Raw genomic sequence first — 13475 nt, 5'->3', positions numbered from 1 at the left:
CGTTCTAGGGTGTGGAAGGAGTAAACACGATCGTTACGAATTGTGACATAGGGGAGGGGGGAGGCATGCTCATCGTTACGTAACGATTTTTCTTTTAAAAATTCAGTTCCATCGTAGCTATTTTGATGTCATGCAATTTTGCGGAATGGTAATCAAACGAAAATCAGATTAAAATTTGTGACTTTCAACATGTTTGAAAGATTCTGAGATAGATTCCTTGAAATGGGTATTGAATATCCGTGAAATAACCGTTTGAAAACCGAATATTAGGTAAATTTACCCCCAAGAACTCAATTCAACGTTAAGACGGGCATTTTACTATTTTTTCTTGCATTAAAAAAAATGCAATTTTGATTATCCCGACGAATATTACTAAGTGGAGTATATTTTGCGTAACAAGTTATCTGCCGCTGCCGGCAAGTCTGTCCCATATGCAAAAACAACGAACCGAGAAAAACGGCTTTAAAGATTTTTATAAACTTTCGTGAATTTCTCGGTTGAAACTTTACCTTTTCTACTTCTTTCTTCACAGATATTAAGATAATTGTTGTAGAATTTCGTCCAATGTGTTTTTGATTTGGAAGTTGTTGATGCGGATGAGAAAATAACGATGGGACAGCCTTGCGAGTATATTTCGCATGCGGATTAAATATACCCGCAAAGCTGTTCCATATTTGGCTTTTCTTTTATCATTTGATCATTTGATTCTCTCTATTTGCGCGGTATTATTCACTTTAACGGTTGTTTACTGATAAAAATAAGTTTGAAATGATGTTTATGACATGTTTAGATAGTCAACGATAAAGAAAGTTTATCGTAAGAATTGAGTGGGTCTTAAATAAAATGAATAACAACGTTCCATGAATAAAACAACCTGTACCATCATATTTTGGAAAGTTTTTCGGTCGATTATCTTTTTAGAATGACGATAAATACCTTCAAATTTAATTAATGTTGAACCAGAAACAGCAAAGTATCTTGGCTGCAAATATTTGATGAGAAAAATCAATTCAATATGACTTAAGTGTGTGCTAAATATCAGGTACGCGTATTTTTGTTCATAGATTTTATGAAAGTGTAAGCAGCAAGTAACGGTATGACAAAACCCTAAAAAATATGGCTTTGTAGCTGACTTTTTTCCATGTTTTACAGAGAACAATTCAATAAGCTTTATGCGAAATTAAAAAAAAAAACAGTTTGATGGAATTCACCCATTAGGCTAAACTTAGCTTTTAAAAATTATGGAGATTGTTATTTTTAACTTTACTGTACTGTTTTATCTAGTCTAACTTTCGCAATTTCAATGAATGCTTATTTTGTCGCACACATTGTATGAATATTTGTAAAATTAACGTAAATTAATGGAGCATTTTTGAAGCATTCTGTATAAATAGACATATGGGACAGCTTTGCGGGTATATTTCATATGGGACAGACATGACTTGGTATTTTTTCATATATGTTGAGAACAAAGTTATGAAAGTTTTTATCTAAATTGAAGAACTAACTGTATTTGAACGATTTCTGAGATAAACTGAAAAATGACGAAAATGCATATGGGACAGTCTTGCAAATAGCGGCAGTTATGCTCTTTGAACAAAATAAAGTAAACAAGCACAGCGCAACTCGTAACATTCAATTTATTTTATCAGAGAATTATCATCAATGAGTGCTAAGAAGCGATTCTGATCGATATTAATTCCGTTTTAAAGAACTTAAAAAAAATTTAGATTAACATATTTTTTGACCTTCGAAAATCAGTATTTAAAAACATGAGAAAATCTTAGGAGGAAGGGGGGGTAATTATCAGCGTTACGTAATTTTCATAGGGGGGTACGTCTCAGCGTTACGATTTGTGACATACGGGGGGGAGGGGGCAGGGGGTAAAAAAAGTGAATTTTTCGCGATACGTAATTTATGGATGCCGCCTTTGGCTATCAATCAAGATGTATACACATCATGCAGATGGACAATAGGGGAAAGCTTTCCTAAATGGGCCTATCGGGTTAAATGCGCCTACGGCCGTTTGACGAAACGGCTGACGAAACAACATATCTAATCAATGCATTTTGAGGGTAATACGGTTTGAACATAAGGCAAGAAAGAATTTTATGAATAAACCAACTTTTGATGTAATATTTTGACTTTTAAAAATTATACGTAAAGAAGCTCAAAACAAAATTGGGTGGTTTTGATGAAGAATTACGTCTTACGGCAACCCCAAATGGGGGACAAATTGAAATTCACAAACGGATCTCGCCTCACGAAAACTTTCCAATTAAAGGACATCATTTTTAAAGGACATCGTTGATTGGCTGTGTAGAATTCCGAGTCGGTAGTGCGCTTGGTTGATACCACTTTATTAACCTCCTCTCTCGGCGGTTCGTTCGTTACTGCCAGAATTACAATGCTTTAAACTAATCGAACCTATTTATGATTTCACCCATACTTGAATGCTTTACTAATCGAACGTATCCTACATCTCTTCCCTCGTCTTCATAAACAAAGTAACCAGAGAAAAATTAAGAGAAAAAAAAATTAAGAAATTTAATCAAAAGTCTTCTAACAGTTGTACGTAACGGTGCGGAACTTTCCTCTCTCGAGCAGGACGTTTCATCGACGGCTGTTGAGTAGATTCGGTCTTTCTTTTAATCGCTGATCTCAGCGGGTGGCTGGGAGCACTCTGGTCTTGAAGGTGATGATCATCATCGTGATGTGTTGGTTGGACAAAGGAATCTCTGATAGGTTCTGTGGAAGAGTCGTTTTCCGTTGCAGAAGAGTCACAAGTAAATTCTGCAGATTCTGGAGCTCTAACGGAAGGCCATTTTTTTAAATGTGTTACGCAGCGACGCAAAATAACTCCTTCCTCATTAGTCACGATGGCGTCTTGTCCAGAAACTTTCTTCACTTGAAATTTCTCAAGTCGAAATTTTGGTTCCAATTTTCCTGTTTCATTATTTCTAAGCATCACGAAGTCTCCTTCTTTAATGTCGGATGCCTTAGCATTTCGTCTCTGATCCGCGTATACTTTTCCTTTCAGCTTTCTAATGGCATCGGTCTCTCGAACACCTTCATCTTGGCGCAGTGCAACTTCGGTTCTAATGGCTGGCAACAAATCCTTTATCGGTCTACCTGTCAACCACTCCATGGGTGCTTTATCCGTTATGGAATGAGGGGATGTGTTATACATATATACGTAATCCTTGATGGCCTTGCGCCAATCCATATTAGTGGCTTTAGCAATCCGCAACGTCCGGAGGATCCCCTGGTTTTGCCGCTCTACCAGGCCATTCATTTGCGGCCAATAAGGGATTGTGCGAACCAGCCGTATGTTCTTATCCTTACAATACTTGGCAAACTCAGCACTAGAGAACGGAGGGCCATTGTCGGACCTAATGGTTTCGGGATAAGTCTGTTCATTGAATATTACTTCAAGTGCTTCAATTGTCTTCGACGCAGTTGTTGATCTCATTTCAATTACTTTTAGGTAACGCTATAGTAATCGACAACAATGAGAAATGTGGCGCACTCTTTTGCAGAAAAGAAATCAATCGCGATTTCCTGCCAGGCCCTATCCGGCATCTCCTTCCTCGACATCGGCTCAGGTGGCGATTGTCGGCTCACAGCAGCACAACCGGCACATTGTTGTATGTTTTCCAGCACGTCACGGTCCATAAGAGGCCACCATACTTTTTCGCGAAGATATCGACGCATGGTAACTACTCCCGGGTGACCACGATGGGCGATGTCCAGAGCCCGGGGTCTTAGCGATTTCGGAAGTATTATCCGGTCATCTCTCACCAAAATGCCTTCGAGAATCCCGAGCTCTTTGGCAAAAGCTTCGTATCGTATCAATGTTCGTGGCCAAACCCCCGTTTTGATAGCTTCCACAACTGCCATGGATGTTTCGTCATTTCCGGTTTCGGTCTTAATTTGGTCCAAGGTTATAGGGGAACATGCCCTATTATGCGCCACCTAAGCGAATCGCTGATTTTCTATGTATTCCATGTACAAATTTTGTTAGAAATGGATGTAATCGTTGAAGAAAAGTGTTTTCTACAAATGCCTATGATTTTTTATTACTCAAATTGCTATAGTTGCTTCAAAAACTTGATTTTTAAAAACCATATTTAAAGCCACACAACAGAACTGTGTTGCAAATACGCGCCGCTGTGTAATCAATACGCGCCTAGCAGCCGAACACACCCGAAAGCAGCCGAAGACCAAAAACACACCAATACTTACAGACACTTTGACTGAAAAGAAAATCAAAATGGACTAATCAAAATTTAAAAAAAAACGAAAAATATATTTTTGGGCTGAATCAAGGCCCAAAAAATGGTTTTAGACTTTTTGTTCATTTTCAATGAAAATTGGCCTTTTTGAAAAATTAATGCTATTTTCAGCCTACTACGATTGGCGCGTTATAACGAGCGTGTGGGCCGTGATAGAACATACCCATAAAAAGCATACCTTAGCGAGTTCAGTATGATTTTTAAGCATAAAATCATAGTTTAGATTCTCCTCTATCGATGTGACAGAAAATTTTGTCTTATTCGTTTTTCTCTGCTTGGTGACACCTTATTGAAAGTGTTTTAAAATTTAGATCGAAATGAAGAAAAACCTGAATTGTGAAATTATCACGAAACAGGGGCATTTTAAGGAAAAATTCATACTTGCCGTTACCAATCACATCATTTAAAACAATTTGGTAATATTTTGCAGTCTTAAAATGTTTCAGATTCTTCAAAACAAAGGTGGCGCGTATTAGCCACATGGGGCGTTATATGAACTTTTCCCCTAGCTGTCAAGCCCTCTCCTATAGCAAATAGAAAGTGAGTCGAACCTTCATCGAATGGAGGATCTGTTTGGATACACAATCTCGAGAGAGCATCTGAAATATTCGCCAAGCCTGGAATATGTTTAATTTCGAAGTCGTAGGGCTGAAGGCGCAAAGCCCAGCCTTCGGCCCGACTGATTGCTCTTTTATTTTCCTTAAGTCTGCCACCGAAGATAAACTCTAACGTTTTGTGGTCGGTGTATATAGTAAAGTGTAAACCAAACAAGTAGATGTAAAGTTTTTCGACAGCCCAGACGACCGCTAGGGCTTCGCGCTGAGTTTGAGGGTAAATGCGCTCAGTTTGTGTCAGCCCTTTGGACGCGAAACATATGATTCGGGGGACATTGGTTTTGTCTTTCTGAACTAATACCGCTCCCAATCCAACTGGTGAGGCGTCGACATAGAGTTCGGTACAATCGTTTGGATCAAAATATCCCAACTTCCGTACATTGCTTGAGAGTTCCCTTTTCAAGTCTTCGAAGGCCTCACTTTGTTCAGGACCAAATACTGATACATCGCCTTAAATGAAATATGTAATTATTAATCAAACCAATTATCGTTTTTTTTTTGAAAATTACCTCTTACAAACTTTCTCTAAGGTTCCGTCCGAGTAGAGAGGCATGGGATAAAATGAGCCACAAAATTCACGAGCCCCAGAAAGCTTCTCACTTCCTCTTTCGTTTCGGGTTGTCGAAAGTTTTTGATGGCTGCAATTTTCTCATCCGAAGGGCTGATCCCATGAGAGCTTACTTTGAAGCCAAGAATCTCTAGCTCATGTACAGCAAAGCAGCATTTATTCTCGTTCAACTTGGCGTTATTCTTCTCCAGTATTTTCAGGACTTGGTTAAGACGTTGGTCGTGTTCATGACGGGATTTTCCCGAAACGACTATGTCGTCGATATAGACTATGACCCCTTTGACATGACCAAGCATTTCCATCATAATTCGCTGGAAAATCTCGGGCGCGCAGGTGATGCCAAACATAAGACGTTTGAAACGCATCAGCCCTTTATTCGTCATAAATGTTGTGAAATTCCGAGATTCTGGGTGCAGTTCTACATGATGGAATGCCGACGAAATATCCAGTCTAGAGAACACGGTAGCTCCTCTCAGGCTGTTCAAAAAAGTTTCTATAATTGGAAGCGGAAAGTGCTCCCTTTGTATAGCCTGGTTCGGGTATTTCATGTTTATGCACAAACGTATATCATTCCGATCTTTCGGCACGACCACCATTGGAGAAATCCATTCTGGAGCACCCTCTACTGGCTCGATGATATCGGTACGAAGCATTTCGTTGATTTTTTCATCGACTTTGTCTTTTAATGGCTCTGGTATTCTCAGGTAGGATATTTTTTTGGAGGGAACAGATTTGTCAATGACGAGTTTCAGTTGTATACCAGGAAATTTTGGAAACGGTTGGGCTGTCTCTTCTATAGTTTGCACATCAAGGCCGATTTTAAGAATTCTCAAATCTTCTGCGGTAGACTTGCTTAGTAACGATTTGTTGGCCCTCTCGATGACGAAAAACTCAGAAAATATGGTAGGTTTCATGGGATCAACAGAAATCCACGCTTCGAAAGTGGCTATAACACGCAATGGTTTTTCGGAAGCATATGGTGTGAACTGTCTTTCACAATGAAATCTCTTTTTATGAATGCTTGTTTTCTGCTCAAGAAGCTGTCGCCATACCTTTTCTGTGACGGTATTGATTGAGGCGCCCGAGTCAATCAGAAACAAGACAGGAAAGTCAGCAATTTTGCAAACCATTGAGCCGCTTGAATCATCTTGAATAAATAAATCATGAGTTCTTGTTAATTCAAATATTTATTCAACGATTTAAAATGTAATGTTTAAAAAGAAAGAAAAATATCATAAATGGTTACTCCACCTTAGGACTGTCCTCCTTAACACTTGGGCGACTTGGTAAATCCTCAATCCATTTACCTGCTCCCTGCAAGGCGTTTGTTTCCATCGCATTCCGGTGGGTGTTAGATTGCTGACGTCTGTCGCGAAATTGTGGTCTACGTTGGAATCCATATCGCGATGTCCTTTGCTCTCGGCCAAACATCCCTGGACACTTCCGAGCAAAATGTCCTTGTGCTCCACATCTGCGGCATGTTGCCTTTTTAGCACTGCAAATATCGGATCCGGCAGCATGGTTTGTTCTGCCGCAATCACCACACTCGTTGTTTCGAAACGGCCCACTTTTAAACGAAGAAGTTGTTCGGGGTCTCTTCCACTGAGACTGTCTAACGGCAGCTACAGTTTCCAGCTCTTCTCCAATTTTTGGTTTCGTCTTTTGGCGATGCAAGATTTCCCGATTGACCGCATAATTCATCAACTCATCTAGGCCCATGACGTTCTCAAGTCCTTTGTCACGTACCTTTTCGTCACTGGCGCCCATGGTCACCTGATGCAAAATCTCCCGTTCCTCTTTATCGGCAAAATCGCAGCGCGCTGCCTGCGAGCGGAGTCTTAAGATGAATTGGCTGAAAGCTTCATCCTGCGATTGCGTCATTGATCTGAAAAGTTCAACTTCAATGCGCTCATTTCTTTTGCCCACAAAAAACTTCTGCAATCGTTTGATAGCGTTGTCGTATTCGGGAATTTCATCCGGCCTTAATGGAACCTTCACTGGTGGTGGGTAGATCTCGTCTGCAGCTGGTCCGGCGTTATAAAATACTTTTTGCAAACCTCTGCCTCCGCAAGCCAAAAGAAACACAAACTTCTCGTGCTGACTTTCAATATTCCGAAGCTCAAGCACCAATTCAAATGATCTATGCCATTCCTCCCATTCTCGTCTCAAATCTTGGGTCGGCAAAGAATCATTGAATGGGGGAATCGAAAATTGACTCGATCTGGCGTCCATCTGAAATATTAATTAGTTCCAAACGGATTGGCTTATTTCTCTATCATCACTAATTCCAATTAGCACTCTGTGGTTTTTTACTTCATTCTTACCGTGAGTAAAATCCAAATCGTCCACAATTGCTCTTAGCCAAAGTAATTTTTCCTGGCTTCCACTTTTCCACTGCACAAGATGGCGAACAACCCAACTATGAGCAGCTTTAGATGTTTCACCATCTGTTCTCAGATCTACTTTCCTGTCCTTCTATACACACATGCACACGTGTGGTGAAATTACAATCTTTCCCTCTCAACGAGTCGTTCTTTCTCTCTAAGCGAATCTTTCGCAGCAAAATGCGTTGTGGTGAATATGGGAGCTTCGTGCAGTCTCTCTGCCGTCGTTTGTTTCATCCAGAGGGAGAAATAAATAAGTTGGCTCTCCATTTTTCAACAACATATAGACGTTCAATCGAAATTGTTCTCTCAAGCGCTTCGGGTATTTTTTTTCACCGGGAGGCTTTTCGTTGTTCTGCAGTTTCCAACTTGCTAAATCAGAGTATTTCCTCTCTTTCTTGCGCTACGGTTAAATTCTATCAACCGGGCCCGCTCTGCTCTTCAGTTAATCAACTGGACCAGCTCGTCTTGTATTCGTGCGCTTCGGGAAAATTTTCAACCGGTCCCGCCATGCTCTACGGTTTTAATTAACCGGCCCAGCTTTATCTTGCGATCATCTTTCATCGTTTCTACATTCTCTTGCTCTTCAGTATGGAACTGGACCAGCGAAATTTAATGAATTTCTAAAAACTGACTGACTTACGCTTCGATTTGATAACCGGACCCTGCAGTACATTCATCCCGATGAAACTTAACTTTTCAAATCACTATTACCGAAAGAAAAGAAAAAAAAAATCCTACTGACTGTGCCAAATTGTAGGATTCCGAGTCGGTAGTGCGCTTGGTTGATACCACTTTATTAACCTCCTCTCTCGGCGGTTCGTTCGTTACTGCCAGAATTACAATGCTTTAAACTAATCGAACCTATTTATGATTTCACCCATACTTGAATGCTTTACTAATCGAACGTATCCTACAGGCTGGTCGAAATTAAAAAAAAAAACACGAACGCCACGCCCCATGGTGGGTTTTGTTTTTCCCTGTCAACAAAATGTATAAAAACAAGGAATCGCCCGCGAGCTGGTCTCAGTTTCTGTTTGTTTGGTTCAGAAACGAATCAGTGAGCCTACTCAAAGTCTCTATATAAATAATAATAATAAAAAAAAGAACAGTTTCTGTTTGCCCGTCGAGCTGAAAAGTTCTGCTGCGCTGCGATCTGCGTTTGGACCCCACCAGTGGTAATCCAACGCAGATATGCAGTTTAGCTCAGTGGCAACCATTTGAGTAGGAGGACCAGCGGCAGAGGCGATTCGACAAGTGGCGGATCAATGAAAAACAAAAAATGGCTAAAAAAATTTATGCGAAAATTCAAAATTCCTTATTAAAAATAAACAACAGGGTTATTACCAGCACTCTGTCACTGTCACTCTGTCATCTTAGCGACAATGTATTGAGTTTTGATTGACGCCGCTTGTCTGTATTTTAATATCGCCTTTGGGTATGCAACTGTTAAGTTTTACAAACTGTTTTTTTGACAGTTATAGATAATTTGTATAAAACTGACCAGCTTTATTCGAGCTTCAATTCAATATGAAAGCTGTCGGCATTGACATTGGACACACAGTTTATGTATATTTTCGTCTGCATTTATACATTTGCAGCTACATACTGAGAAATTTTTCAAAAATATATTGACACAAAACCGGTTATCGTAATGCTACGTTAACTTTGCGGTCGTGTCTCAAATGCAACCTCTTCAACTTTTTGTTTCTTATTTAAATTAACCTTAGGAGTAAAATAAATTTAAGCTTTTATGATGGTTTCATAATGATTGGAAAGTTTGTTTGTTTGTTTGTAAAACGCCGCTATCCTAAAGTAACAGGTTAAATAGAATAAGTATATGATTTTTATCATTAAAACTTAGAATTTAAGCTTTAATTAACACCTTTAGAGAGAATTGAAGATCTCAAAACAGTTTTTCTTATGAATGAACTGCCTCCATAATATGGCAACCCTAACTTTTGTTTGGTTCTATAAAATAATAAAAGAAATAGATTTTTATAAAACTTCAGCTCTTCAGCTTCAGTTATCAGATTCTAGCATATCCAATGAACTTAAATGGAAATAACGCCAAAAAAACAGAAATATTGCCTAAAACATAAATAGGCGCATTTAGCCTACACGGTTTGAGGCTCGGCATTTTTGACAACAGTTTTAATAAAATCGATTTCTCAAAAACTGAAGGAGATTTCAACATAAAAATCACTCTAATGTATTGAAAACAGATGTCTGATCATGTGTATATAGTTTTTGTACACAGATTCGATGTTATATTTGATTAAATCAGTATTCTGCTTAATAGGCGCATATATCCCGCTTCTCCCCTACGTGTTTTGCCGGCTAAAGCATCATCGCATCATGCCAAAAAAATACAAATTCCTTCCTGAATACCCATTCGATCCCATTTGTATTCAAGAACCACAACCCGACAAATCTGCCTAAGTGTCGCCCAATCGAAGATTTTGTAAGGAACTTTGAGCTCATAGGTATACAAAAGTAATTGGAGAGCCAAGAACTGCAAACAATTGATTGATAGAATCAAGAGATGTAGGTTCACAAAGTTGACATGAAGACCGTACAACGCTCCTGTTCCGACATCAAACGGAAGCTTCGGCGAACAGCCGATTATAGATCGTTTTCCAATTTCACAATTTTTTTTTTAATATGGAAAATGTAGGTACCTACCTTTAATTCTAATAAATGAAATCTTCTTCGAGTACACTTGATTTTTTTCACAAATTGTAAGATAAATTCCGAAATTTTTGTTGCCACCCGTTATAATCGAAAAAAAAAGTACACGAGAAGCACGGATAAAAGTTTTATAGGAATCCATCAACATTTTCAAACTTTCCAAAAAAAATCCCGGGATTTGTCGGATGAGATTCTAAAAACATAACACAGTGAACTCCTCTGAAAATTTCACATTGAACGTTTTCCGACACGATGCGATCTTATTTTAGTTCCATCAGACGGTAGCTTTTAATCGAAATTTCACTTGAATTTCAAAGATTTTTTCAATTCCACGGACGAAAAACAGGACGTAAATGCCTACCACTCAGAATTACTAAGTTCGTCGCGAATGTTAAAGTTGAATTTGAATGCTAAATAAATAGCTAAGTTTGAAATGATGGCCGCTATATCTGGATAAGGAATATGAAACAATCAGGTAGTCATGATGGTGAGTCTGAAAGCTGAATCTGAATTCTTAGCTGAATGCTGTGTTTAATATTTTGAGTCTAAAATGTTGAGTCAAAATGCTGAATTATTAATTCGGATATCATTATTGGAAATCTAAGTATTGCGGTGGATCACGCAGAACAGCAAATATGGAGCCAAAAATGTTTATCACCTACATCGGGATTATTTTCCTTATGTTGATTTTGTGCATAATAAGTAACGGACATGTTTTCTGATGAATTGTTCCAGAAAATATCTCCCTGTCCCCTCCGAAGTTTGGTCAACATTTTGCAGCAGAATGTTTACGGTAAGTCAACATTCTTTACATTGAGAAGAATATTTGTTCCTAGGTGGCAAACAAGAAATAACTTTCCATACTCTTTGAATCATAATTTATTACGGATATTTTTCTTCCCAGTTTCTCACCTTTTCACAACGACGACGTCGCAAAGTTTCATCTCGTTTGTTTGTGTCTTCTTTTCTAGTGTTTTTTTCTTCTCTTCTTTAGACGTTCATCTGGTTTCTCTTGCATCGTCCCAGCTTGTATTATTTGTTACTTTGCCGGGCATGACAGTTGCAAAAGTGTACAAGGGAAAACAAATTTTTCCTAGGAATAAACAATGGCCGGAAAAGTTATTCCTTTTTCGGTCTGGAGCACATTTTCATTTATTTATCAAGGAAAAGGTGCGAAAGGTTCTCTGCGCGCCAAATGGGGCGTAGTTGAACAAAAGTTGATTTATTCTTCCGGAAAGCCGTTAAGACGCTCCATATCCCGGCAGCTGTATCGTCTTGAGCCGTCTGGCTCTGGAATGCTATTGGATTTCCTATGGCAACGGCGTGGCATCGTTTATGGTATTCTGAATTTGTATCGCGCTTCAGCTTTGATTATTGACAAACTTTGATTGGGTCACGCGATGTTGAGCTCTATTTTGAAAAACAAACTGCCGCTTAAAGGTCTTTGAACTTTTAAAGGGTGGATCCAAACAACAAATAGAAGGAGAGCAGATTTCGTCGCAGAAATTATTGAACATTTATGCTTTATTTGATTTGGATTTTGGAAACTTCAAATCCATGTTATGCAAGCATATTCTAATGAAAGGTGTTTATCCAAAACCCTTTTTTCCCACTCTGAGATGGAACAATGTTTTCAAAACTTATTTTACCAATATTCTTTTCAAATTTTCCATTGAATACAAATACATACCAGAATGCAAGTAAAACCTTATTTCTAAATCTAAAGCTGACCCCCCGAGCTCAAAACCATTGTTGGCGATCTTCATTGGATTGGAATATCCGGCCGGCATCAATATCGAAACGAAACGATGTCTTTGGATGAAATTTCCATTCCAGTTCAGCAAGCAAGTGCCATAGAGAATTTTCCTAATCATTCGATTGTTTACTCAGAAGGTTTGAAATTGAATCAATCGTAAACTGGAGGCAAGAGGAGAAAATTGCGGAGCAGATTAAAACTATTTACTGCAATGTCGAGTCGAACCATGGCGAAAGGCTAAGATAGAAACCAATCTACTGTCAGCCAGCCAGCCAGGGCCGGTCCTTTTCCGATCGGATTCCATAGAATCGAAAGCACCGACCAACATTGGGAATTGCTAATTTTCTTTTATGTGCCGAGAAAGCTCTGCCAAAACCTGGCACAACCAGAGAAAGTGTTGCGGTAAGGAAGGATTCATTCAATAAACTGAGCTATGATGAGTTAGTTTCTAAATCTTGTAGGATTCGAACAGAGCTTTCGGTACAAATTGCTTATCCCTTTCTCTACAATTAGCAAACATGTATCTGCAAGGTATTTAATTTGAAATGAGCTTCCACAGTTGAAGCAACATTTTATCATCCGATAAACTATCCCATACATTTATCGTTCCGTATTGGATGGCAAATTTCATTTACTCTACTATCAATTGTTCTAAGCTCGTTAGCTATATTTGTAACACCCGCACATACACTGCCGGCCAAAAGTTTGGGATCACCCACTAAAAAACATGCAAATTTTGATCGTTCATATCTCAGCCGTCTTAGGACATATTGAAAATCTTCTGATCTTATTTGAAAGATAATGAGCAATAGCTATCTCGGAGGTATTTTGCCCAAATATAATGTTTTAGTTTTGAACTTAAAACTTAACCTAAAGTTATAACATTTTCAAAAAATCGCACTCAATATTCAAAGCCGATCATCTCGGGATAGGGTGGACCAAATCTCAAAATTTGAGTGGCGTTAGAATTCCTGTTCTTTACTTCTCAAAACACAATAAAAAAAATTTGAGAGAAAATTCAAGAATGTATTTTTAATTAATAAAATAGACACTTGAGTTATCGTCCAAAAGTTTGGGATCACCTCTTTGTATGGTGAGTTTGGGATCATTCTTATAAAAACATGCAAATTTATTTTATGCATATCTTTCTCATCTAACATCGTATTG

At 38.7% G+C, this 13475-nt stretch overlaps 1 protein-coding gene across 1 annotated transcript; it reads right to left on the bottom strand.

Annotated features, from left to right (window-relative positions):
- Positions 1-2551: 2551 nt before the first annotated feature.
- On the bottom strand, positions 2552-3472 carry LOC129752774 (uncharacterized). Its single transcript, XM_055748543.1, has one exon. It carries the CDS (start codon positions 3470-3472, stop codon positions 2552-2554), a length of 921 nt encoding a protein of 306 aa, XP_055604518.1.
- Positions 3473-13475: the final 10003 nt, after the last annotated feature.

Source organism: Uranotaenia lowii, chromosome 3 (assembly GCF_029784155.1).
Source record: "Uranotaenia lowii strain MFRU-FL chromosome 3, ASM2978415v1, whole genome shotgun sequence".
Classification (NCBI taxonomy): Eukaryota; Metazoa; Arthropoda; class Insecta; order Diptera; family Culicidae; genus Uranotaenia; species Uranotaenia lowii.
Note: the sequence above shows the minus strand (reverse complement) of the source record. Positions and strands in the feature narration are given on the sequence as shown.